This window comes from Clytia hemisphaerica, unplaced genomic scaffold, assembly GCF_902728285.1.
Source record: "Clytia hemisphaerica strain Z4C2 unplaced genomic scaffold, Clytia hemisphaerica genome assembly, whole genome shotgun sequence".
Classification (NCBI taxonomy): Eukaryota; Metazoa; Cnidaria; class Hydrozoa; order Leptothecata; family Clytiidae; genus Clytia; species Clytia hemisphaerica.
The window spans coordinates 729,694-757,504 of NW_027103671.1; the positions used below are offsets into that span (position 1 = coordinate 729,694).

A 27,811-nucleotide genomic window follows, 5' to 3' on the forward strand; every position below is an offset into this window, starting at 1 on the left:
AAAATTATATAAATATTTATTAGCTTAATGTAAGAAATTTTAGCGGGAATAAATTTACACGGTACTTAATAAACCGCGAAATAAAATTACGCAAAAATTTGTTCCGCAAAATTTTTTCCCTCCAGGTAAATTGTTGTAGTTTTATATGTAGATTTAATTTTTTTACTATCTTGACATTGTATATACTTTTATACGCATACATAATTTGGGTAAAATATATTTATTAGTAAAAGTAACTTAATTTCATACTAATTGTTGTGGACACACGTTTTTGGTCCTAACTGGAGGTTTTATTAATAAAAAGTCAATTTACTCATAAAGAAACTTTCTTCAATTGTCCATCCCGTCGAATGGTCGTTATCTGAAATGAAGAGATTATGATGAAAACATTAGAGTTCAAAAAGATACTAAAAACTTTCGTGAAAAAAGTAGAGGTGATTTCAGTACCTAACTCGAGATATTGAGCTTCCGAAAGCGCAAAAACTGGACAAAACAGCTGTTTCTGGCTGAAAAACACTGTTTTTAAGGATTAATATCTCGAGTTAGGTAAAGAAATCACCTATACTCGCAATATATCACTAATCTTAATTTTTTGAGAGCTTTCCAAAAATATACAACAGGTCTCCGTTTTCTCAAGCTAAAATTTTCATTAATTTTTCACCCTATGATTTTTGCCTGAGACCGTCGTATTTGTCCGAAAATCACACCAAAGCTTCCGAAAAAAAATTGGCACCCAAGTTATTTTGATTCCCCTATCCCTTAGCTTTCCAAAAATGTATAACAAGTGACTAAAAAAATCGAGCGACCTCAAAAAAACGAACAAATTTCCCCCTACTATATGAACATATAAAATTTATGATTTTAATGAAATATTTCAAGATTTTCGATATTGCAAAGTCCAAACTGAAAAATCAAGTTTCTGAAAACCAATCTCTTTTGAAAATAGATCCATTCATGTATGGAACAAGCTGTGAAAATTTCAGAAATAGCTTAACTGAAACTGAAAATATTAAGCTTTTAAAGGTATTTTTCTCCTATATTTTGCAAAAAATTGACAGAATTTGCCGTTTTTGCTGATTCAGCGAAAAATTTTATGTATTATGTTAATTTTTTGTTATAAGCTATTAACTCAAGCTGTTTCTCTATTTTGAATCTGTCTCAAACCATCAAAAACATGCTCATTTTAAAGTATAATCATCATTCTTTCAAAATAAACAAAAATCGTTTAATTCTGATAAATCTACACGTGAGAATCCTAATTTTAATGACGACCTCCGTTTTGGGGGCCGTCTCCGTTTTGGGGGCAGTCTCCGTTTGGGGGCCATATACTGTACACATTTTCGACATAGCCGTCAATTTTATCCGCTTTATCCCACTAAAACCGCGTCCCAGTCCTTTTTACGCACCTATAGACAATAGAAGAATATGTCAAAAAAGGATTGGATCGAGCTTAGTGGGATAATTAAATAATAAAGTGGCACGCACCTGACCGCGCGACTACGATCGAAAAGGTGTATTGAAAACAGTTTTTAACAGTCCTACAAAACTTTGGAGCCAGACGAAAGGAAGTCAAGTCTGCAGAGAAAGTCAGTGGTCGACTAAAATGAACCAAACAAAAAACTTAGTCTGTTGATGCCTGCATCAAATTTATTATGCAAAATACAAGATCTTCAAGGGAGCCGCCAAGAATTTTCTTCCAATTAGAGAGAGAATCGAATCATGGAAACTTATTTCCCAAAACTAAAATAATTGCTATTTCGCCAAGATTCACCCCTCACCAAAATCAGTTCCCTTAAGGTATAGTCAAGCTAAAGGGATTGGTTTTCTTTCAGTTTAACCTTACAGAGAGTTATAAATGTTTCGATTGCAACAACTTATAAATTTTCCAGTTGATTGATCAATGTTAGATATAATTTTGGTTTCACACATCTTGCTTACTGTTCCCCCCACTAAAGAAAAAAGTTCAACCGGAACTGTGAGACAGGGGTGTTAATTGGAACATCGGTAATCGAAAGATAGGCAAAAATCTAACAAACAGAATACTTCCGTATATAATCCGTATAGTTATGTCATGCGAATGAGCATACATTTTTTTAAGCATGTGAAGGCTCAAATTTGCAGATTTCCTAAGCATAACATAAACATACGCCAGCCTGAAATATTTTTCATGTGGTCAATTTTTTTCTGTTTAAAAAGGTTTGGAAGTGAACAAGTAAAAAAAGACTTTCCACGACTGGCCACATTCCGCTGCTCCAAAAATTTAAACACTTTTTGAATCGAATGTTAACAAAATTTCAAAGTTTTTATAAAAAATTGGGTTGGGTGAATCATATGCCTGGATGCTTTAAAAGCTTAAGCATACTCGAGCCTGACCACATGCTTAAAAAAAACATGTACATAGAAATACAATGTTATAGGCTCGACATTACCCTAAACAAATTTCATTTAATGATCAAATCTTGATATGTAAATAATTTTGGCGAGCAGCAAGAATCATGAAAAAAAATCGCGAGGAACTTATTTTGGCGAGACATCAATTTTTCAAATTCGTTTTAAGGGATATTCTTGAATGAAGTAACAACTTTACCGAGATTAAGTAAAGCAACATTAATTGTAAAATGATTTCAACTGAAGTTAAAGAAATTTGAGAGAATCTCAAGTCAAAAGAAAAATGGGAATCCTGCAATATGAGTTCAGATATTGACAGATAAGTAATGTCGCAATAATTTGTTGACAAAGAGACAAATTATAAGAACCATCATCTGCACATAACATCTCGAAAAAGGAAATTAGATATAAGATCTGGTGTAAATACATTCAGTCGAAAAAGACACAACTTTTGAAAAAGACCCTTAAAAATTTGGTAGTCAGGGGAAACTAGAAAAAATTTGTCAAAATTTAAGCTAATTTGAGCAAAATTTTTACATTTCTTAATCAATTTTAATTTTCCTAAATTTTTCCAAAAAAATTATTTTTATTTTCATTTTTACCCATCATATGGGTAAACCTTGGGTAAATGGGTAAATTTGCGAAAAAGTGAACCTGAATGGGACTGAAATTCCAAAATGTTCTCAAATTTTCTACTTTTTTCCCAAATTTTCCAAAAATAGGCACCATACGAGGGACTGATTTTTCTATTTTGGTGTTTTTGCGACCCTACCTGGGACTCGTGGAGGTTAAAAAGGGTACCCTGACCAGCGGAGCATCCCTGTAACCCATCTTGCCTTAGTACCCACCCCCCACCCCGGTTTTACATTCTTTAACACTTTTCACAAAGAATTGCCTTATAAATTGCTTGTTAATCAAATCTCTTTAGAGTAATTAAGAACTTAATTGCAAAAATGACGTTATGAACTTTAAAAAGACGTTAATAATATGTTGCATCACCTTCTTTTATAAAAAGTGCTAAGTTTTAATGGGTAATTAACCTTTTTGTTTCGAAGATTTTTCAAACTGTCCGCAAAGAATTGAACTACAGTTGACGCTCTCTAATTCGACGTTCTACTATTCGATACGCTCCCGTATTCGATGAAATTTAAAGTCCCCGTCAACAAGAAACTCTCATAAACGATGCTCCCTTATTCGATAAGCTCCCTTATTCGATGAAAATCCAATTCTCCTTGAAGATCGAATTATAGAGCGTCAGCTGTATTTTAAATTTTGCGGAAAATTTTGCTAAAAAGTTGTGTCAAAAGTTCTGACTGTTTTTTAAGCGAAATCCAGATGAAAAATTGATGAAAAACCACTATTTTGAAGATTTCGAGACAAAGAAGCATTTACAAAAATTTTCCGCAAAAGTTTTTATTGTTCGGTAAAAGATACACCATCTATTGCGAAAATTTTTTCAAAATGTTTTTTCTTCGCCGAAACTACTAAGCTCTTCAAAGTTGAAATACTCTTCCTCGCAAAAGTCTTCATTTTCTTCTTCATCAAATTTTTTCATTGCAAATTTTGAATTTTCAGATTCAGGAATAGTTTGTCTAACAGAAAATGTATAACATGCCATAGTTTTGTTGGTTACATCAGTCAAAAAACACATTTTAAACACAGCAATTATGAAAAATTCACTATGGTCAAAAAGCGGAAAACAGGCAATCCTGTTATTTTAAGCGGACAAAATTTTATTTTAAGTAAAATCCTCAAAATTTATGCAAAATTTCGTGACTTGTATACTTAACATTTCAATCTAAAAAACCTTTGCATTCGTCTTGGGAATTGAATATCTATTGATTGAACAGAGAATTGTGATCTTAATTCAATCATTCTAAACCCGTTTAGATAATGAGTTTCGAGGATTGGGCTCTTCCAGAAAAAATCCCTTCATGGGGGGTGGATGATATATTATTTTTTTCATGAATTACCCCTGGACATTTTGATTTTTAACCCCCTGGACACGGGTTATACCCCTGGACAAACATCAAATCAACCCCGTGGACACAAAAAATTACCCCTGGACATTGGAATTTACCCCCTGGACATTGGAATTTTTTGGTATTTTTTCAATACCCCTGGACAATATCATCCTCCACCCCACATGAACGGATTTTTTCTGGAAGAGCCCATTTTACTTTGAATAGAAATTTGTCCGCTTTTTGGGAAACACTGTATACATAAATATTTTCTTGCTCGTGACGCTTTATATACAGTTGACGCTCTCTACTGTAATTCGACGTTTTTCTATTCGATAGGCTCCCTTATTCGATGAAATTTAAAGTCCCCGTCAACAAGAAACTATCATAAACGACGCTCCCTTATTCGATAAGTTCCCTTATTCGATGAAAATCCAATTCCCCTTGAAGATCGAATTAGAGAGCGCCAACTGTATATGCAAGGTCAGAAAATATCCGGATTATTGATCGCTAAAATTTTTTACCTTCACTTCTGATTTTAAACTCTGCACGACCATAGTAGATCTATTCATACACTCATTTTTTCATAAGAACCAAATATTTTTGAGACTCGACTGTTCTTATTTTCTCGGCAAAAGTTAATCCTCAAATAATTCTTATCATTTTCTTATTTTTGATGAAAAATTGAATTAATTCAGGCTTAACCTGAATTTACAACTTTGACCATTAAATTGTTTGATATTCAACAATTCCAGAGTTAGCATTGTTCTTATTCTCTAACGATTTTGAACCTCGTTGTTCCTATGAAATTGTTCTTGTAAAGACTCTGGTATTAAAGTATACAAGGCGCAACATTAAATCTCCCACACCGTTAAATATAATCAGCGCCTCGAAATTTGTTTCAAATTTATGTTCGAGTAACAGTCTGAAATTTTACTTGAAAATGAAAAATGAAATTTTCCCTAACTTTTTCACTCTATCGGATAGAAGTGGCATAAAGCATCTTTGGTTCTCTTGGTTCAAAACTAGCACAAAAACATTCTTCGCATGTTAAAGGTTAAATTAAAGGAAGTAAAAAATAAAGGACTTTTTCGTTTTGCTTTACTTGACGAATGAAAAGGGATAGGATACCACAAAACATACCAAAAGGATACCAAAGGAAATATTAGATACAGACTTTTCAGAAGCTGATAGGGCTGTTGTCCATAAATGGCACCAACTTTTTTTTTTCGACACCAACTTTTTTTTTCGATACCATTTTTTTCCTTCCTACCAACTTTTATTTTCCGATACTAACTCTTGTCTCGATTACCTGCTAACGTTGATTACTCAAAGTGTAAAAAGGCCTTTACGTTTATATAGCGCGCGGTAAATTCATGCACATGCGCATCCGATCACAAATTTTTGTAAAGCCCGAAGGGCTAGATGAAGCAAAAAAAAGTGAACACTGGCGAAAAAATATTTCTGCTATTGTTTCAGAAAATCCGCAAAGGTTCTGATTGGTCAAGAGCTGAAATTCTATTATAATGTCACGTGACTTAGGATTTTCTATCTAACTACAACAGACTTTTCAGCGAAAGCACGCCATCTAGCCCTTCGGGCATTACTACATCATTGCCGATCATCCATTCTGCTCTAAAAGGCGTGATTGGGCGTGATGACCATTGAGTTTCAAGCCGGAAGGGCTAGAGGCGAATCTTTAACCCTTCTCAGGCAAGATTATCATTATTACACATTATACTAATCACGTCAGGTGGGCGAGACAATAACCAAAAAGGTTGACTTCGTAAAAAAGAAGTTTCGTAACCGGGTCTCGAAAAAAAATTGTTATCGGAAAAAAAGTTGGCGTCGGAAAAAAAGTTGGTGTCATTAAAAAAAAAGTTGGTGTCGGAGAGAAAAGATGGTATGAAAAAACATGAAGTTGGTCGCAAAAAACGAAAAGTTGGTATCAGAAAAAAAAATTGATGTCAAAAAACAAAAGTTGGTGTCGAAAAAAAAAGTTGGTGTCGAAATAAAAAGTTGGTAATAAAAAGCAGTTCGGCGCGCCATATACTCGACTGATTTACTGTCTTAAAAGCTCAACTTTATGTCGGTATTAAGAGCATGTTTTCAGGTTTCTGCATAGTGAAGGGGCCAAAATTGGGAAATTTCTAGTCTAGGTAGCCTTGGTAAATTCAAACAATAATTTGTACTTGCTTGAATGCACTATTTATACCATATCTAGCTCAACGGTTGTACTGACACATGACCTTTATCCGGCCAATTAGAGATCAGATAAACTAAAAGCGCAAAAAGGTCTTAATTTCCAAGTGGTTTGTTTTGAATCAAAACAAAAATTTTTTTATTGGTCTATTGGCTATTGTCTTTTGCGCTGATACTTTTCGATGATGATATTGGCATAAAAATTTTACTGTTTTAAAAACAAACAATAAAACAACATCGAGCAAAAAAAAAATCGAGCAAAAAATGTAAAAAGAGGATTACGAGGCGAAGGTAGAGAGAAAAGTATATCGTGTAGAAGCGCGTTGAAATTGTACTTTGATTTCAAAGTGGCAAGAGAGAGGAGATAGAGAATTTTAAAGAATGGACGGACAGAAAATCGGTAAAGAATTTTAAATAAAGGACACAATAATATATTTTAAATTTCAAGAAACATTAATTTTGTGTGATGTGGCTGTTTTGTATATGCAGTATATGCAATCACTACTTATAGTACCTACCTTGGAGAGAGAAAAAAAGAAATTATATTAAAAGTTAACATCATCAACGAAAAAAAAGACAAAAAAAACTTTACATGCAGACTTTATTATTAAAGACATTGTTTTAAAAACGAAAAAAATATTGAAATATTTTACAGACCCGAAAAAGTTATATCATATTGTTGGATAAAAGGAAAATAGAAGATTAAGAACATTGCAACATTTATTATCTGGAGCTTAAAGAGATTTTACTGGATTACGGGGAAAAATACGCCATACGTCAAAAAACGAGAATAATTTTTAGTTATATTAGAAACATATTATATTAGTTACCGCCGAAAATATTGTCGAAAAAACGAAAAAGGATTTTTTTTAATACACAAGGACCATGTCGAAAAATTTAGGTAAGTTCTTTTTATTTTCAAATAATTTTTAAATTTTTTAGCTTTGAGATAATATGGTAAGCATGAACAGATGTCACTCTTAGTTAAGTAATAATTCATCATCCACATTTTGTGTAAGGTCAGTTCATCACTGGGAAAACTATTCTCAAGGCGTCAGTGAGACAGGGGTGTGTAATGAAATGTCTTCACTTTCGTTAAGCCTTTGCGTAATGAAAGAACAAATGGAAAGGACCTTACATATCAAATCCAACAAATTGGTCATTTTCATTTAGCTCCTTTCATTTTACTAACATTGACAGATGGACGTATCCTCACTTGATCACTGGGACTGGGGTGAAATTAAAAAAAAAAAGACACAAAATATAGCATCAATATGAATGTTCACAAGTTTTGTTAAAGTTGCAAAGACTTCATATAAATCAGTTAACTGATTAAGTTACCGATTCTAGATTGCATAAATACTCAAAAATCAACACACCGTTGTCCTGCTACTAAGATAACCTTTCATAACAAATATGACCAGAACTTACACAAAAATTAATTAGATCTAGACATCACTTCTCACAGACCCGGAAGGATTTTTTTCAGCTAGTCTTTGTTTTCGAGTCTGAAAATTCAGTGGGGAGGGAAAAAATAGCACAATATTTTGCCATGAGGATTTTTTCATTTGAATATTTTCAGCAGAGACAAAGAATTGAGTGTAATTTTCTACTGGGGACGATATATTAGCCAAATTTTGCAGTGGCATAGAGTCTCTCTGGGTCCGTGAGATGGGGTATATCTAGGAAAAACATTAAAAAGTCAGTATATTCTTAAAAATTGACTTTCAACCTCGTAAATGTGCCAAAAAGAAAATTTAAGAAATAATGGGAGATCGGAAAATATTCAAGACAAAAGAAATTTTAAAGAAAAATACCTTATGGAAATAACGACGTAGGAAGTGCTAACTTAAAAGAGAAAAAAATATCAAATTTTACCCAACAAAAATGCTGTGAAAATACCAGATGGGATTTCGCATTAATCATTATCTTGAAAATTATGTTTTGTAGATTACTCATACATCCTCCATACTCTTTTTTTGTAAGAACGATTCTATAAAAACAACGATGCTCGAAATCAATCGTTAGCCTGTGGAATATCTAACTAAATAATAATAATCAGCGTAGTAAAAATAGGGAAACAAGCCTAAAATATGTATAATTTTGCGCTCAAAATAAGTAGAAAATTCTCCGAGAGAGACTAAATTGAAGTTGTCTTGCACTTACAAAAAAAAGTTGCAGCTTTAAAGAGGTTTCTGACTCAGTATAGTATTTTTACAGGTCATAGAATATCAGGGAATTGCTTAGAAAGTGGTGTTGATCTTCACTAAAGTGAATTTATGCTATAAAATAATTTCATAAAAAAACGCACTGTCAGAATTTTCATAAATCTAGAAAATTGGTTGCCCAGCTGTAATCTTCCAATTTTATATCTGAGACACTTAAAATGGTCGTCCCTTCCCCCACTGACAGCGTTGAAATCCCAGTCATTTCTGGGCTTAATGACCGGGGGGTACTGACCTTGTCGGCCGATGGGGACGTACCAATGGAGTTTGGAAAGTGGGCTCTGTCAGATATGAATTTGGGACCATGCCAGAACGAAAAAATTGAAAAACTTTCCCATTTTCACCCGAAAAAGTGGCAAAAATTACTAAAAATAGACAAAAAATAACAAAATTTTAATTTCTAACCTGAAAATTTTCCAATATGACCAAAAGTTCACCCTGTTAGATACCTTAAAAATTTGTAAATCATGGAATCTATCAGATATCTTCATAGTCTAAAAACTGATCAACGGCACGTTCCCAATTTTGCCTGGGTACTTCCTCCGGGGCTCAACATTGATAGTATGGGGTATAAGGGACGGATTTTTATCTTGCAAAAACGTTTAGAATTCTTCTTTCTCAAGATGTTTGTTTGGGATTGTGGCAAACTTTGTTCAACCGTTCATCGAACATCAGCCGGACGTTATGAATGTTAGGTGAACCTTGTTTGAACTAGTTTGATATCTATTCTGTCATAATAGTAGGGGGAAATTTGTTCGTTTTTTTGAGGTCGCTCGATTTTTTTAGTCAAAGCACTTGTTATACATTTTTGGAAAGCTAAGGGGTAGGGGAATCAAAATAACTTAGGTGCCAATTTTTTTTCGGACACTTTGGTGTGATTTTCGGACAAATACGACGGTCTCAAGCAAAAATCATAGGGTGAAAAATTAATGAAAATTTTAGTTTGAGAAAACAGAGACCTGTTGTATGTTTTTGGAAAGCTCTCAAAAAATTAAGATTAGTGATATATTGCGAGTATAGGTGATTTCTTTACCTAACTCAAGATATTAATCCTTAAAAACAGTGTTTTTCAGTGTTTTTCAGCTAGAAACAGCTGTTTTGTCCAGTTTTTGCGCTTTCGGAAGCTCAATATCTCGAGTTAGGTACTGAAATCACCTATACTCGCAATATATCATTAATTTTAATTTTTTGAGAGCTTTCCAAAAATATACAACAGGTCTCCGTTTTCTCAAGCTAAAATTTTCATTAATTTTTCACCCTATGATTTTTGCCTGAGACCGTCTTATTTGTCCGAAAATCACACCAAAGTGTCCGAAAGAAAATTGGCACCCAAGTTATTTTGATTCCTATACCCCTTAGCTTTCCAAAAATGTATAACAAGTGCTTTGACTAAAAAATTCGAGCGATTTTACAAATTTCCCCCTACTATAAATGGTGTCATAAATTCTTCTGATATAAAATCAATCACGCATGATATTTTTTTTGGCAAAATTATTTCAACACGTGAAAAATACGTCACAAATCGTCACAAATATTATTCACGTAAACTTGCTATGGGGTTTTAGAAGCACAAAACTAAAAAAAGAAAATAAAACTACGTAATACTGACACTTGCGGATATGAGAACTTGTCGTTACAAAGGATCAACAGTAAATTATTTGTGAGTACCAAGTTGTTCATAGAGTCTTAAAAAAACTTTCAATATATGTATAACTTGTGGTAGGGTTGAAGGCAATTTATTTTAAAATACCACAATCATAGGAATAGGGGAAAAATCAAAATATAATAGCCGCATTCTTTTTCACCGTTCAACACACAATGAATATATTCAACTCAGCTTTTCGGTGAGCGAGTCAAGGAAAATCTGTTTTAGTAATACAATTCGAGAATAAGCGAGCCTATTGTTGAAGTGAAAAAATGAGCTTGACGAGTTTTGACGAGCATGAGATTCAATCGATTCTGAGTCACACCAAGGTCAATGTGGTCCATATAAAGATATGCTGCAATTCGTCAGGCGAACATTAATGTTGGGTGGAGGTTACTTTAATGTGATCAATTCTCGTGGGGATTAAACTTAGACTTTCGCGGGGACTTAATTTCACGGGTGGCACTATTGGGAGACGTATTTTCACAATTTCGTTGCTATCACTCTCAAATCATACATGTTGACTTTCAAAATACGCATTATTAGCGCTTCTTTGATCCCGGTAAATATTTAAAAAGTAGTTTATTTGACGAGTTTTGAGTGTTATTTAAAAAATATTTTGTAGATGAGGATTTTCTAAATTTCCATAGGGACTTTCCCCGGGAAAATTTACTCCCATTTCTTTATGGTTTACAATTGGATATTTTTAATTTTCTATCCAATCTTTCAAACCTTCGTTACGCCTGAATGAAAAATGGACACTCAAACTCACCATGAATTTTTATTTTCAAGGTAGAGCCAATTTTTTCAGTCGTGTTGATGAGAAAATTATTTCAACTTGAAAAAAGATATGCCCGCAAGATTTTTGAAAATTCATAAAAACAACTCTTTCAACACTTTGCTGCCCACAAAATTGGAATAAAATACCCCATGGTTGATGTTTATCTCATGAAAAATGATATTGTAATATCTTCTTGTAACATTATATGGTAAGATCTCTCATGACCTTTTTGCATTTTCTTGAGAGGGATCCTTATTAAAAAAACATTTGTTTAAATCTAAGGAAAGATGACAGCATGGGAGAAATCTGAGAGTCTAGAAATCTCTAGAAGTTTAACTTTGAACTATTAAGAATATTGTCAATTGTTAATGAAAGTATTTTTGATACAAAATTAGATGTAGAGTAAAATTCGGTTTTACACGCTTTTTTTAATAAGAATACACTTTATAAGAATGTCCATGATGAAAATGGCCAAAAATTTAAGAATATCATTTAAAGAGCAATTTTAACTGTAAATTACCAGTTTTCCCCAACTAAGGCTGAAAACTTTCACAAAAATACAATTTTTTGCTTCAGGTGTATATTATAAAAAAAGCGTGTAATATAAAATTTTTCTCTCACCAGCGTATTTGATGGCTCGATGACAAATGCCAAAAAGATACTCTTAAGAATTTTAAATTCCATATTTTTAAGGACTTGACTTTCCAACAGGAGTATTGGCAGGTGTTTTAAGGCTTGAATTTCAGTTTGAAAAAAATGGATGGAAAGCAACATTTGACACAACTTCTTCAAATCTAATTTCACACCTACCCACGCATGACTTGTAAATTGAGATTATTTATATTTCATAAACTTAATATTCGACATCTTTTTGCTTGGTTACTTTTTGGGATAATTTATTTAAAATTGGCTAGAAGCTAGACCAGACCTTAAAATTTTACAAATAAAATAGTTAGGAATACGAGGAAAGGAGAGTGGATATTCTAAATCGTATCTTTATAAAAAAATCAACGAAATCAATACAGCTCCCCAAAACGATTTTCCAATTCTGTAATCTGAACAAAATACTTTTTGTCTCCGCAACTTTCAACCACTTATATTTATATATAATGTTACAGTGTATTTTTTCTTTTGTTTGCCTTTACAGTAGTTTAACGTTAAGGTTTACCTAAAAAAAACAACCCGGAGCCTTCAGCTTCCACCCATGTTGGTGATCAATTTCTTGTACCCACCGTCCTGCCACCACTGTTCCCGACATTGTGGGTCATTGCACTGACATTTGGGTCAACACCTTAATAGAGGGAAGTTGGGCAATGTAGTACATATTGCATTTAGATTTCTATTCATCGTTAACATTCTTGAAGTTGCACAATTAATTTATCATGATATTAAAATAACAACATAAAAAATACCCTTAAAAACACAATCCCCCTCTTGAAAAATATTCCCCTCTTAAAGAGTGTTTGACGTGGAATCATTTTATCCTACTTTGGAAAACTGTGTAGGCGATCTACACATGAAAAGCAAAGAGCCCTTGACATCCTGTTACAGCATATTCAATGATGAAATGCCATTACTCACGAAAAGTTTTGGTTCGGACAGTATTCATTTCCGCCATATATTTCATTTCATAATCAATCGAGCATTGTTTTTCCTTTCACAAGATATGCTGTAGACCTTAAAATGATTAGCCTTTCCAAAATGTACTTAATTTGGGAAAGATAATTTGGAGTGGCTTATAGAATGGACCCAGTTGGCACACAACGTTGTTTCAACGTTTATTTAACGTTCACAACGTCCATATAACGTTAAATGAACGTTTAACGGGGAGGGTTCCTCATGAGGAGTAAACTTATAGTCTACATAATTGAATGATAAGTCCCTTGTCAATTATAAAAACAACGAGTTTAAATAGAAATTTAGTTTTTAAAATAAATATTCCTATCAGTTTTATTTTGAATCAGCGAGACAGTAGACTAGTAAACCACGTCGTTGTATTTCGCTGCAGATTAAACTTTCAATGGGATCTATTTTTTTATATGTTTTCTGAATACAACTTTCTTTCCAATCCACTCTCCCGCGGCAATTTCTATATTTTATAAGAACTCTTTATTATATAAGCACTATTCCCGCGTTCCTGTGTCCAAGGAAAGACAGACGCTTGCTAGTCTAGCGAGACAGGGGCGTTCGTGTGCCTTATTCTACCTACATAAATTGTCTACTTTCATCCTTCGCTGATAATCAGGGGGCTGTGGGGAACAACAATAAAAAATAAGAGGAACCGTCTGTTCACTAATCTATTTTACTTCTAATCTTGGATCACCTACAAAATAAGACTTTATCTAAAACTTCTATTTCGAAGTCTTAATCTGGTTTAAAAAGTGCCCTCTTCAGATTTGAAATTTCACTAGCCTTATACCATACTCTCAAGGCTCGGCCAACTATCTATATTTGGTTCACGACTGTTGCCTAATGGAAGCGTTCCACTGGTGGATTTAAGTCAATAGAACAAGTACGTCGGAAACATGCGAAGGAGTGCAACATTAAAAGGTTATGAAATTACACTTAAAAATCTCTTCCTCTGATAAGTTTGAAGTGGTCTAAAACCGCCTATGCGTTCAGCTATGGAATATAAGATTGTGACTGAAAATTATACTATCAAATAAGTGTGATAGAATAGTACTTGAACGGTACTTTTTTTAAAGCTCAGGATAAAACGTTGAAATCTTCCTTGGGGTTAGGGGGTACTTTAGTAAAACCACAGATATCTTATTTAATATATTAGATAGAGCTTTCCTATCCCATTTGAATCAAAATCATTCATCCTGACTTCCAACAGTCCCAAAGAGGGGTGCAAAAAAAAAAATTAGAGACATTTAAAGATAGTCCAACTCGGAGTTACTTCTTTCACGACGGAATGGGATGACTGTTGTTGCAACCCTACTGCCAGATATCGGTTTTAAGCTGTAGATTATTGCAAAACGAGGACAAAAGACATTTCTGATAAGTAGGTCATTGTTAAATTCAAATATTGGGATCAAGGATTAAATCTAAAAAAAGGACCCTTTTGGACCTGAAATTTTATCTAATAAATGAATAAATATTAGTTGTCAAAAAAACATATTCCTGTCTTTTCGTTGTTTTCGAAAATTTGTCAATATTTACAGGATCAAATACTTTTGTATCTTTTAAAACAGGATGCCTTTGTTTTTTAGAACTACTTGTAAATATTCCCTCTGAAAATGAGTAGTATTTATATCAATTGTTCAACGCTAAGGAATCATATTAGAAAAAACCTTCGTCCAAGGCTATGGGCTTACTTCAAGGGTTGAAGTAGACTAGTAAACCACGTCGTTGTATTTCGCTGCAGATTAAACTTGCAATGGGATATAATATGTCTATAATGTTCACTGTCTTTCCAATCCACTCTCCCGCGGCGATTTCTATTTTTTATAAGAACTCTTTATTATATGCACTATTCCCGCGTTCCTGTCTCCAAGGAAATACAGACGCTTGCTAGTCTAGGGTTGAAGAACTGAAATCTATCTTTCTCCAGTAAATATAATTAGTAAATCGAAATAAATAAGTAAAATTCCGTTAAAATTAGGAAGAGACTGAAGGATTTGCAGATTTTTCTTTTTAAAATTGTGATAAAATGGTTGTAGTCAAAATATTTTGATATTAAAATCTTTTGAGGTTCAGTTCAGAAAAAAATACGACGAATTTTCTGATTGGGTTAGATTTCCCAAAAAGAGGTCATGCTCGTAACCGTTTCTGTCGGAAAAAGATCTGGTTTATCTAAGGTTCATAATTTTTATCCTATCGGAAACACGGGAATATTACCCCTGTTTGAATTCCGCTTTTTCGGTTGTTACCGTAAAGAAAAATGTATTAATCTTGACTTAAGCGAAACAAGAAAATATGACAAGGCTCAGTGGGTGTAACCAAAGAAGGTCCCCTTTTTTGCAATAAATCGGCGTTCAATTGGCTTTTCGAGAAAAACGAGTTGGAATGTCAAGATAGGGGAATGATATTTGAGCAAACTGTTTTGAAAAGATGTGTGCACATTTGATATGACGTCAAACAGAGTGTTGGTAACTTGATATAAGGATTTAATTTTGACTCAAGGTACCAAAGCGATGCCAAAAAAAGAATTTGTTTTGATTGTCAACAGTTGCACGTATTTTTGTTGGTCTTATAAGAACATCAAAATATCAGTCCTTTAAACTTTATCAAAAAGAAGTTTAAACCTTAAAACTATACGAACCTTGCCTCAAGCCTCAAATGTGAACTTCAGATTTTGAAAAGACAAATTTAATACGGAAAGGACAGATATAATGAGAGTATACAGTTTTAAGATCGGGATTTCTGTTACATTAAAAGTCCATTTTAAGCTTATAATAAACTTTGAAATGTTATACTGACTGAGAAATGTAACTTGATCAGCATTTTTGTTGATTTTGACTGTCGTGAACTTTAAACCAATAAATGAAAATTTTTGTGGGACCACGTTTCACTCGCCAAGTTTCATTTTCGAAATTGAGCGAGAGAGGGCGTGGTTTTGAGTGAGTTCAATCACTTAACTGATCCTCTTCAAAATAATATATCGTGTTGATTAATTTTTGCCAGATTTGATTTCGCGGGACAAAAGGTTTATTGAACTTATTTTCGCGAATCAGCAATTTTAGCAATCTCGCGTGGATTGAATTAACATCAGCCAAAAATATGAATTTGAAAATTCCGTGAGCCAGCATAACGATTTCACGAAATTTAATTTCACCAAAAAAGTGAAGATTCGCTATCCTAATCCCAATAAGGAATCGCTCGTAAGCCAGAAAATTCAAATATTAAAAAAAATAAAGATTTCTTAATATTGACCCAGGGCCCAAGGAGACAGGGGTTGGGCATCGTGTACGCACAAAAACAGACATTCCAAATTTTTGTTGTGTCAAATTATTTCGGAATTTATACTTTCAGCAACCAGCAAGAATAATAAGGTATAATTTGTTTTTCTAATAAAACACGATCCTAAGGACCACTTAAACTTGAAATATTTATTCAACACACGCAAAATTCTTTACCGCAAGTTATTTTTGGTGTTATATAACCATAGGAAGTAATTACTTGAAGGACTAGTACAAGCTTTTTTTTTTATAAGAATACACTTTATAAGAATGTATGTGGTCCATATAAACCAAGACCGAATATCTACAGAACCTTCCATTCATTTTTCAATGCAAAGGTTGCCTGAGATTGCTTTCGATCTTACACTAAGAATACCGTAATTATATTTTTGGATTTACCATATGGCCAGTATAACTGTCTACGCTTTTTTCTACTGTACTGCGGTCAACACATAAAAAATGAAGTAATCTTTTTTTCAAAATGAAAGTACCAACCGAAGTTACATTATCATAACTTTGCATAACTGTTGCACTTACAGCTCGAAAAATTGCGAAATTTTGGCAAACAAATTATCAAGGAGAAACTGTGATGTGATTCACAGTTCATTTTCTTTCTAATATTTGCATGTCTGAATCTCTGAATCTCTGAATCTCTTTCGGTATTCTGACACGTGATCATCACGTGGTGAATGACATATGCGTATTCCAAGACACAATAAGAAACAGAGAGCGCGGGAAAGTATAAATTAAATTTTGTATGAAAACACAGCCTTGTCACCACAATCAATGACAAAATGAAGGAGCTAAAAATGGGATGTAGCTGAAATGGCTCAAATTTGTTACTGATTTGGTTTCGGGATTACCATAAAGATTTTAATTTTATCAAATAAGCCTCCCCCTTCATATCCTTGTTATAAGACAGCCGCTGGGGAATCCCTGTAGTCAGTACATTACCTACGGTAGCATCATGAAATAAAAGCAAAGCTAAAGAAAAGATCACACAATATGATTTTTGGCCCAGCGCGCGCAGCAAGATGATGGCCTTTAAAAGGCAACTGGCCGAAAAAAAATTGGCTTTGTCGGGGCGCTTGTGCGCGCGATAAATTAACGAGTCCAGTCTAAAGAACGCCCACCGTCCGACCACCCGCCTTTTGCTTCGTCTACCCGCGTGGTACTAAAGGACTCTCATATGGGATTGAATTGGTAACAGAGTCAAATATTTCCTTTTCATATTCTACAGGATTTATCAAATTGCTGTTCACGTTTCTATTGATTCGTGGTATCCACGGAGAATCGTGCAGCGTGATCAACAAAGTTACCTTAAACAATTACCCGTCAAGTAAAATCGGGGAACAAAAATGGGCAAACGGATGTCCGACCGGGAAATATATAAAAGCCGTATGGGCGAAACTACCGACTGAACATTTTCAAAAGATCAAATGTTGTGATGGAACAAGCGATAATTCACTTTCGTGGGAATTACGTGATTTGGGTTATTTTTCTGGTGGTGAAGGAAATTTAACCAAACAGTGGAATGTACAATGCCAAAGCAATGCTATCATCACAGGTAGGAAAGCATAAAGATACTGTGTATTGGCTCATTTTGGCTGGATGGAGATATTTATTATTTTTCAGTGATTATAACCTACGGACCAGAAGTGTTAGAAGTGTTACCCATTGCCCTTTCCTTCAGACAATTGGGTTGATTCCTACTCCGGAAAAGAGCAAATTTATTTCCTGATAGAGGAAATTCTGGGAAAACCAATAGGGTTTTGGGATGTTTTTTTCACCTACGGATTAGCTTTTAATTAAGTTCTTTATTGCTTTGAAGAAAAAAAATTGTTTTCGTTGGATGTTAGAAATATAAGGAAAATTTTTTCCTAACAGAAAAGGATAAACTAGCTATTGTCTCACTTTCATAATATTCTCACTCAAATTTCAGGTGTCCGCTATTTCGAACCGCCGAACATCAATCCCCAGATAGTGAGTGCCCGGATACTGAATGGTGTTCGGTGTTCGGCACTCAAATATCAGATCGTTGACCCTGAAGACTGTACTATCCTTGATTTCACACAGAGAGTCACTAATCCTAACAACTTCAAGCCAATGTCTGATAAGCAATGGCAACATCAATGTCCGGATGGTTATGCCATGGTTGGCTTGTATGATAAGCCAGGCAATTATTTTGTTAACATTCAAAAAGCAAAATGCTGCCGCGTTAGAGGTACACATAAAATTCTTTTTCGCTCTCTTACTCTTTAAAATCTTATCGGCTCTTTCGACGCCAAGCCCTTATTGGCGTTATTTTTCGTCGCTGGCGTAATAAGGGTCGGCAAAATTTTGTCTGCAACTGCATACAGCATTACTCTTAAACCCTAGTAGAAAACGTTTATGAGAACTATCTACCTTTTCCTTTCTACCTTTTTCTTTTCAGTCTTTCAGCTGTTTGGATAAAGAAAATCTACTCAAAAGAAATCGAAATTTCGAATACTGTAATTCATATCATACTGACTCATATCTGATTTCTCGCTTAATTTTTTTTCATGTTTTAGGAGTGAATTTCGAGCCAGGTTGGGTATCAGACTTTGAGCATCATTTTTCCAACCTCTCACAAAGTACGGAGGATGATGGTCAGTTTTATCCTTCCAAACAATCAGGTATTATTACGTTAATTTGCAATTTCCCGCAAACTTGCAATTTCCCTCGTAGCTTTTGTAATTTCCCTCAAAAGTGAAATTTCCCTCAAAGTAGAAATTTCCATCGTTTGGAAATTCATCACATTTATTAAAAGTTTTAGATTGATTTCAAATGTTAGATTGACGTCTTTCAGAATTGTTAGAATTTCAATCCAAACCATTCTGGATATAAAATTATTCTGGATAAAATTACCCCTCGGTCAAATTTCGAATTTTTTCACACTCGGAAAATTTAAAAAAAATTAAAAATTGACCTCGGGAAATTTATCCCGAATTTTTCTCATAACTATGAGCTTAATAGTACGAATTAACTTTTAAAACCAAGTATTAAAGATAAATTAGTGTACAAAATTGCAGGTGGTGTGAGAAGCACGAATATTTGCTTGAAAATTCCAGCAGCCTGAAGATGAAGTATGATTACAAGAATCATGTTTTCTGAATTCAACAAAAATTAATATTTTTCCATGTCCTGTAGTTCAAAACCTAGAACAATTTTAAACTCGTTTCAAAATTGAAGTCTGTCTATAAGCCTTAATAAACCACACCAATCTTCGCGACATAATCAACGACATTTAATCCGGCTATTGTTTTTCTTTCTTTCAGACGAGCCGATGTACGCATTATCACCAATGATAATGCGAAACGGAACCAATCTCAAAACTTTCCGTATCATGACGCCAGCCTTTGCCGACCAAAAAGCCTTCTGTTTTTCGGTTTATTACACTTTTATGGGTAGAGATTTAGGCTTCAAAATCAAACTGGTCAATTCCGACAAGACGCTAGAATTGACAACAGTGTCAGGAGCTAACGCCAAATATTTTGGTCGAAGATACAACATAAAAACCTACGTAAAATCGGAAAAGACCTCGCAGGTTTGTTTCAAGACATAAGAAATGGATGTGAGATTTTCAAACTTATCCAATATAGCCCTTCTAATTTGCTTTCCTCGTTTCGAGAAGATACTCTTAGGTTCCAAACAAACGGGCCCCCTTGGCTTGTTAATTTTCGAAAATTTTCCAAACCCCCTCCCCCCGGCAATTAGGTCCCCCCGTTTATTAAAATCCTGAAAATTTTCCAACTCTCCCGTTTATTCGAACCCCCCGTTTATTTCGAACCTAAGAGTAACAATACAAAAACAAGAAAACCAGGCAATGATACAAGGTCGAGCCCAACCAACTGAAATAAATAGATTTCTCTGAGTAACTCTTTTTTTCTCATTTTCTCATTAGCTTTACCTAGATGCATCAATAACGCATGGACAGATTACTTTTTCAAAGTTTGAAGTACTGGACTCCAAAAGCTGTGATGACGGTAAGTTTTATTAATTCTGGAATTGTACGGTATGATCTTTATTTTGGCTGAAACATTTATTGCATAAAGGACGTTAAAATAAGTAGAAATCAACCAGTTACTTAGATGATAGTGAATATGGCGTAAAAACTGTTTTGTTTTCTGAACAAAAACAGATTTGTATTTCACACAGATAATTTTAAATATTCTAAATTTTTCCTATTGTAGTAAACCAATGTACACCAGCATTAAAGGACTGCCCTGTCAATGAAAAATGTTTGCCGAGTGGACCACAAGGTCTTCTCAAATGCATCTGTGACACAGAAAGAGGCTTCAAACGAAATGTAAGCAACGCTTGTGTATGCCAAGACTCGAAAGCCACGCCGAAAGATGGATACTGTGTTCAAAATAATTTCAAAACAACAACACAAAAACCGACCAATGGCGCCAGTAAAGGAGGTGGTGGTGGTGGTGGTGGTGAGGGCGTCAAAACAGATGCGCCCACGGTACCACCCAGTGAGGCGCGACCTACAGATCCGTACGTTCAACGGGGTTCTAAAATCGAAAAAAACTCTTCACCATGGACCTACGTTACAGCGGGCGCCTCAAGTATCATCGTCGTTTTCATATTGATAAGTGGCAGTTACTTTGGCTGGAGGAAGATGTACACAAGACAAAAGAATTTGAACAGTCATTCCATGGGAAACATTAACTTGACTTCAATCACGAATTCGACCACTCATCTATCACGTTCTTTAACCTCTGTAGCGTATGATAATGATGAACATCGCCCTCCACTTTATAGACCGTACATGGATAGTTTAGGCTATATTGTAAGTATCTCTTCAAGATCAATGTTCTTATCGATCCTAAGAAAGTTTTTTTTAAACCAAACCAGGCTGACAAAACACTAATTTACGTTCATTACTCAAGATACGTTTTTCTTCTAGAATTAAAATCAATTTATTGGTTTGAATCAGTAGAGCTTAAACCTGAAGAGTTCTTGGGAGTAGAGATTTGTATATAAAGCCCAGTAAGCAGGGAATTTAACATGTCTTTTAGCGTTTTTCTAGTGCAATGGTTAAAAAGTAGGGTTTGGCTAGAATTCTGCGGTATAGGCCATTTCACAGTCGAAATGGATCATGGGTAATCAGGACTGCTTCCCGTTGGCTAGATGCAAAAATCATCAAAACTTTGGACCAATAGTAAGTCGTCATTAGCGACTGTGAAATGGCCTATGCGAAACTGATGATCATTAAACTATGTTGAGTACACACTGGTAAGGAATATAAAAACTCACTTGACAATTTTTTTTTCTAGGAAAATGCATCTTCGCCTCACGATACAGAAAGTTTATTCCTCAGTTCTACACAAATTACTGGCAGCATTGAGGATGCTGGTTGTGGAATGTTAAGTACAACACCAGAACATTTACCATTCTGTATAGATGTTGAAACAGGAAATCCAATTTATACAAGAATTAATAGAAAGACAACTTTAGATGGAAATGAAAATGAGGATGATGTTGAATGTCCTGATGAGAATGCAAACACCAGACGTGAACGATTTAAAAGAATATCTTTTGAACAGGACAAGGACGAGGTAAAAAAAATTAATCTAAAATATTGAAAAATTTCTATTCAGTGCTAAACCACCAAATACAACTTTCGTTGGTTTAAATTCCTTTTCGATGGGTCTCTGTAGAAAGAATAGAGATGATGAAATTAAAGCTAACACTGCAGGTCTCTTTTAAGGAAAGAAAAAATATTTGCTACTGAAGTCACTTATTTTCTCAACTAAATAACTCGACTTTCACAAAAAAGAAGAATACTAGACTGATGTTTCCTTATGAAGATTTTTAATATGTAGTCATTGTTCCTTTAGCCAGTTCCTGCAAAGATAATTTATACCAACAATCTCAACAAAACTTTTGATTTTTATTTCTAAGGATGTCTTTGCAATGGAAATTGATAATCGAAGACCATCAACCATCACATTATTGCAGCCAAATTATGGCGATTCTTCGGATGAAACTGACCAATCAGATGGCGAGGATGAAAGTGTACCTGTTGAACGATTCTTAGTTCCCGGTGATGACGAGGAAGAGTTATTACTCGGTCTCAATGAGTTACCCCCTGAATCTGTCAATGTCTCTTCAAAAATTATTGGACAAGGTAGGAAACTTACTTAGTGCATTTGTCAACTTCTATCTAAAAATTATTGGACAAAGTAATAGACTTATACAAGTTTTTAAAGTAGTTTTCTCTCAACGAGTTTCCCCCTAAATCTGTCATCGTCATCACTAAAATCATTCGACAAGGTAATGGGCTTTTCCAGAAAAAAATCGTGCACCCCCTGTTGAGGAGGTCCATTTCCGTTCCAAGGGGGTACGGTTTGAAATGCAGTGGAATTCCATAAGGGTAGACAAAAATCCGTCAAAAATAGGCGGAATTCCAAGGGGGTAATGATTGAAAATTTGTAAAAATTCGGAATTCCAGAGGGGTATGATCCTAAAATTGCCTGGAATTCCAAGGGGGTAGGTCACAAAAGGTTGGACCTCCTCAACAGGGGGTGCACGGTTTTTTCTGGAAAAGCCCAATGAACTAATCTGGAATCAAAGAAAAAGGCTTTCGCCTTAGGCTGAAAATAGACTTATACAAAACTACACTACTATAAAACAAATATATAGCAAACTAGCCCGGATTCTCAATATTTTCGGATTGTTAAGCTTACTTCTTTGAACGAAAATCCCGCTGAGGCAGAAGACAAGCAATGACTTATACCAATTTATACTAATCTTCTTAGTTTTTAAATAGGTGTGCTAAGGAGAACTGTATGCAATTACGCAATTGTAAAAAAGTTTAAGATAACTCTGAATCAATAGAAGCGAATGATTGTTTTACATTGAGTCTATATTTTTTTTCAAATAGGAGCCTTCGGACTGGTCAAACTGGGAGACCTTTACTCAACCTACGGAACATCCAAAGTGGCTGTCAAGATGCTCAAATCACGACCAGGAACGCAAATTACGCAATGTGACCGAGTCAAATTTTACCAAGAAGCTGCAATAATGAGTCAATTTGAAAACGATAATGTTATTGCTCTGTTCGGCGTTTTAGTCGGCAAGAGACCATGTATGGTTATCGAACATATGGCAAGAGGAAATTTATGGAAATATTTGAATATGATTAGACGAGCAAGGTAAGCAATAACTAGAATTTTCAGAAATGAAAAGTAAATCTTTGGGTAAAAAACTTCGGTGAATTTGGCGAATCGCCTCAAAAACACTACAAGTCGTTCGCTATAATAAATTCCCGCCAATGCTTATTTTCGCCAACTTATCTTTTTGTTTCCGATTATGCTTGAAATTATATATTGGGACAGACTTCAAGCCTGAAAATCAGAGGAAAATAAGAAGCACTACGTTTGAACCAAAATTTACTGATTCTTATAGAAAAAACCTATACCATAGCTTGAAACCCTAAAAATGTCCACTTTATCAAATTGTTTTATGCATTCTCTGCAACCCAAAATGTCCATAAATTTTGTATTCTTTATGATGTCTCAAATAATTATTAGCAATACAAAATTGAGTCTGATAGCACTTATTTGTCACCTAAAAAATCTTTCCCGGCAATGGATAACTATCTTAAATTACTGTGGACAAACAGCAGTCAAGTCCAAACTTTCATTTTTTAAAATTTAATGTACTGTTTTTCAATGTATATATAGGGAAAAAGAAAACGTAACCGACATTAGCAGAAAATTGCATGGACTATTCTTACAGATGGCACGTGATATAGCTTCAGGGATGACGTATTTGGCTAGCCTGGATTTCGTGCATCGTGATTTAGCCTGTAGGAATATCTTATTGGATAACAAATGGAGATGCAAGGTAGGACATTGCTTGAAACCCATTAAAATTATAAAAAGGGAGGGGTTGAGTAGAAATAGAATATGTTATAATGTCCTAATAAATAAGGCGCTGATTTTGTTATCAGAATGAACAAGAGCACTACAATTTAAGCTCTTATCAACAAGGGGTAATCTCCCCTTAACTCACATGAGATCATACACAATTCTGTAGCTCCTGTACCGCAGGTTTTGACTTAAGAGCGTCGCTACTCTACTGGCCGTCCTGTTTTTTTCACCGCTCCCGAATAAAAACAAAGATTCTGAGTCCAGGTTGTCTTAGATGGGGTGTTTACGCGAATTTGAAATCAAAAAATATTTGAAAATTTGAGTTAGATACGGAGTGATGGCAATTACTTAGTTAATTTGATATCCTTGGGGGTTAAAAAAGAATTAATTCTAACATTAGGAGGGTTTAGCATTAGAAAGTTGAACAGGGTACTACGCTCAAATTTTATGTAGAAACTTACTCTTTCTCCTTATTGCTCGATCGTCTGGCTTGTATAAAATCATTGAAATTCGACGACATGACAGGGCAAAACCATTGAAAGTAACCCTGAAAAAATAAAGTTCAACAATAATTTTCTAAATAGTGCCATTTTCCAATTTCAGATCAGTGATTTTGGGTTATCAAGACATTTCTTAAAGGACGACCATTATTATACAAGCAAAGGTGGACAGATACCTGTCAAGTGGACGGCTCCTGAGGTAAGAATGTAATACATTTTTTGCCACGCATGACGTCAAAAAAAGAAACAAATTACCACCGTTTTTACTCATTAACAAAACAATTAAGTGAGTTAAACTAGAATGTTTATTTTCCCCTTGAAATTATTCAATTTTATTGGTCGAAAAATGCAACGAGAGAAATCGGTGGCAGAAATTGATAATAAGAAAGCTTCTAACTGTTTTAAAGAGAAAAATATTCAGAAAATGCATTGATCTAGATATTGACTCCTCGCCCAACATCCATTTTAAATTATGTTTTGACCCCAGATGACACTAACTCCAAACTTTCTTTTTAGTTCTGCTTTCTAAAATATATTCAAAATGTCGTCGTAAGTAAAAACAATCACTTTTGGTTTTAGGCACTGAATTACAAACGATACTCAACAAAATCTGACGTTTGGAGTTTTGGAATTGTTTTATGGGAAATTTGGTCACTTGGAAAACGCCCTTATGGACATTGGGATAATGATAGGGTAGGCATTATCATTAATTTCAAGATCTTAAGTATACATTTTTTTATTATAAAGAAAGGGGGCGCGCTTCTATGCTGACAATGCAAAACTAACAAAATAAACATCTCTATTTAATTTCAGGTCCTGAAAGAGGTTTGTGAGAACAAATATCGATTACCATCACCCGAACAAACACCGATATTGATCTACAGGCTCATGCTCGACTGCTGGTAAGGAGATTTTTCTCTGAAAAAGTCTTCAGTTTTTCGCCCCAGTGATAGTCATATTGAAAGTTTTTTTGACTTTGGATCATATGTTAAACGTAAAATTCGTGACCCAAGCCACTTGTTTAGTCTCAATAAACGCACATTTCTGTAGTCTTTCCTACAACTACTAACTATTGTTAACACATAAAGTGGACGGAAGATCAACAAAAAAATATCATTAACCTATGGTTACACTGATGTTCATTCCAGGTGGCTGCAATGCAATAATTGCATTTCAACCACCTGGAGAAAACATCAGTTTAGCCTTAGCTTGAAATGCTAGAACATGTTTTATTGTCATTATCACTCTATAATCTTAGGTGCAATGACAAAAACGACCGACCAAACTTCAGCAAAATCTTGTACTGTTTGAAACACAAGGATGATCAAATCTTAGGCTCAAAGAAACGTATTGAACGCACGCGGTCTATCACGTTCTCTTTCGACAGTGAAATGGCTGAAGAGGACGAACGTGAGGAGGAAGGGAGTCACGAAAATCAAGCGTGTCGCACGGAATGATAAAAAGCAAAAATCATCACGCTCACGTATATCAGTCAGCAGACTGCGAAAATAGGTTCGAGTAGTTCAAAAGAATTTACTCCAAATACCTATACTAATCATTGTCAAAACTATTGGAGACAAAAAAGCCATAAAAAATGACCATAACTTACCATACGTTTACTTCTACCAATCACTCGGGTAGAGTTTCATTAGAATGTTGATGACTTGGTTTAGTAGATTTTCTCGTTATTCCCCAAAACTTGTCATTTTTTAACCTATAAATTAAGAATAAAGTTTTTAACAAAATTTATTTACCTTTTATGACCGTACTACACTATTTCATCAGTTATATCTTTGAAATTCTACCTCGTGATAAAAAGACGGATCATCGAGTCAGAAAAGAAAGATAAACTATTGAAAAGACACTGACGGAAGATCAGATCATCCATCCAAAAGATATTGAGACTATATTACTATGGGTAAAGATTACAATGCAGTATCACAACCACAATGCATCTGGAGAGTTACTCATTTTTTAAACATCAGTTTTTATTGTATAAGTATTTCAAAATTTAGCTTGAAATTAGGAAGATTGTATTATCAACAACGAACAGAAAGAACGTAGCATTTCAATAACAAAAGTCAAGGTGTAAATTTCATGATAATTTTCTGTTTGCTAATTTTGAAAATACTTTTAAAGGGAAGAAATTTTTGCGAAATTTAATTTCGTGGTTCACAGCCCAAAATTCGAAAGTTTCGCAGGAATTTAATTTCGCGGTTGGGAGAATTGGCCTATTTTACCCTAAACAGACCTATTTTAGAGGTGATTTTAAAAATTTCTGAGAATGTTTGTATATCGTGGATTTGTTTAAAAACCGCGAAATTACATTCCGCGAAAAGTTCTTCCCTTAAAATATGGTCATCTTCGTTTGCCTGAAAATAAGGTAAGAAGTGAAACTTTGGGAGAAAAATTTGCGATTTTTATTAATTTTGGACCCATTCGGAGAGTGCAACGAACTAGTCTACACAATAACACAATAGACAGCTAGCCAAGCTAGCCGAGTTTTACACTCGAAACGAAGTACTGTAAGATATGACGTAACTTAGAAACGACCTATTCTTGTGACCCCCCTCACTTAACCGATAATCTTAATAAGGAGAAAAATTGAAATACCTTCAACTAGGTTATTCTTTGCATAAAACTCCAATGTATCAATCTCCCATGTTTGCAATTGATTACATTACGTCATGAATTAATCATTAATTAGTCATTAATTGTTATTTTTATGCTAGATAATTAGTTAGTTTCTACAATAAACAATTAAAATTGAACAAAACAAAAAAATAGGTAATATCGTGCAATCACTTTGGTACATCGAAGAAGAAAATAAGCTCCGAGTTCCACAAAGTGCCGACACGTACATATTATATGTACACTGACTACAGTTTGATAGGGGACCACAAGTTGAGGACTAAAGTGAGATTTAAAGCTCGGGCGAGAATTGAAATTTCAGTACTTCCACTTTGTTCGAGTGGATTTTTCGATTTGGAAAGGGTTAAGTGGCTTCCAGGCTATGTTTTCAGTCATATTGGAGCATTTTTGAGTTTTTAGATCCTGAAACCCTAAGCTCTAAGTCTTAAGTCTAATGGTAAAACTCAAGAGTTAAAAACTCTACTTTCTAACCGTACTTTAAATTGAAGCACTTAAAAATCACTTGGGGCTTTAAAGAATTCAACTGTTGTGCCAAATTATTTCGGCGATGATTGAAGATAGTTCAATCACCATTAACAAAGAGTCAGAAAAAAGACACACAGATTCTAGTATTATTTTACTTATGTACACTTTTAGCATAATAATG

General features: G+C 34.4%; 1 protein-coding gene and 1 long non-coding RNA gene across 2 annotated transcripts; one reads left to right on the plus strand and one right to left on the minus strand.

The window, feature by feature from the left end:
• On the minus strand, positions 1 to 27,333 carry LOC136803383 (uncharacterized). Its single transcript, XR_010846141.1, has 4 exons — positions 27,127 to 27,333; positions 26,123 to 26,227; positions 24,475 to 24,560; positions 1 to 361 (listed from the first exon to the last, which is right to left on the minus strand). It is a non-coding gene; the product is annotated as an uncharacterized lncRNA (long non-coding RNA).
• Positions 6,817 to 26,593, plus strand: LOC136803380 (uncharacterized). Its single transcript, XM_067060104.1, has 15 exons — positions 6,817 to 7,452; positions 17,347 to 17,673; positions 18,049 to 18,330; positions 18,659 to 18,763; positions 19,406 to 19,674; positions 20,032 to 20,113; positions 20,321 to 20,925; positions 21,413 to 21,694; positions 22,041 to 22,266; positions 23,023 to 23,293; positions 23,825 to 23,987; positions 24,617 to 24,712; positions 25,093 to 25,206; positions 25,327 to 25,415; positions 25,772 to 26,593. The coding sequence occupies exons 1-15, from the start codon at positions 7,437 to 7,439 to the stop codon at positions 25,968 to 25,970; spliced, it is 3,126 nt and encodes a 1,041-aa protein (XP_066916205.1). The 5' UTR covers positions 6,817 to 7,436; the 3' UTR covers positions 25,971 to 26,593.
• Positions 27,334 to 27,811: the final 478 nt, after the last annotated feature.

What these genes read in the sequence shown, in the direction of transcription:
- LOC136803380 (XM_067060104.1), top strand. An exon ending in CTCCAAAAGCTGTGATGACG is followed by an intron (nt 20,114 to 20,320) that starts GTAAGTTTTATT and finishes TTCCTATTGTAG; the next exon opens with TAAACCAATGTACACCAGCA. An exon ending in AGGCTCATGCTCGACTGCTG is followed by an intron (nt 25,416 to 25,771) that starts GTAAGGAGATTT and finishes CTATAATCTTAG; the next exon opens with GTGCAATGACAAAAACGACC.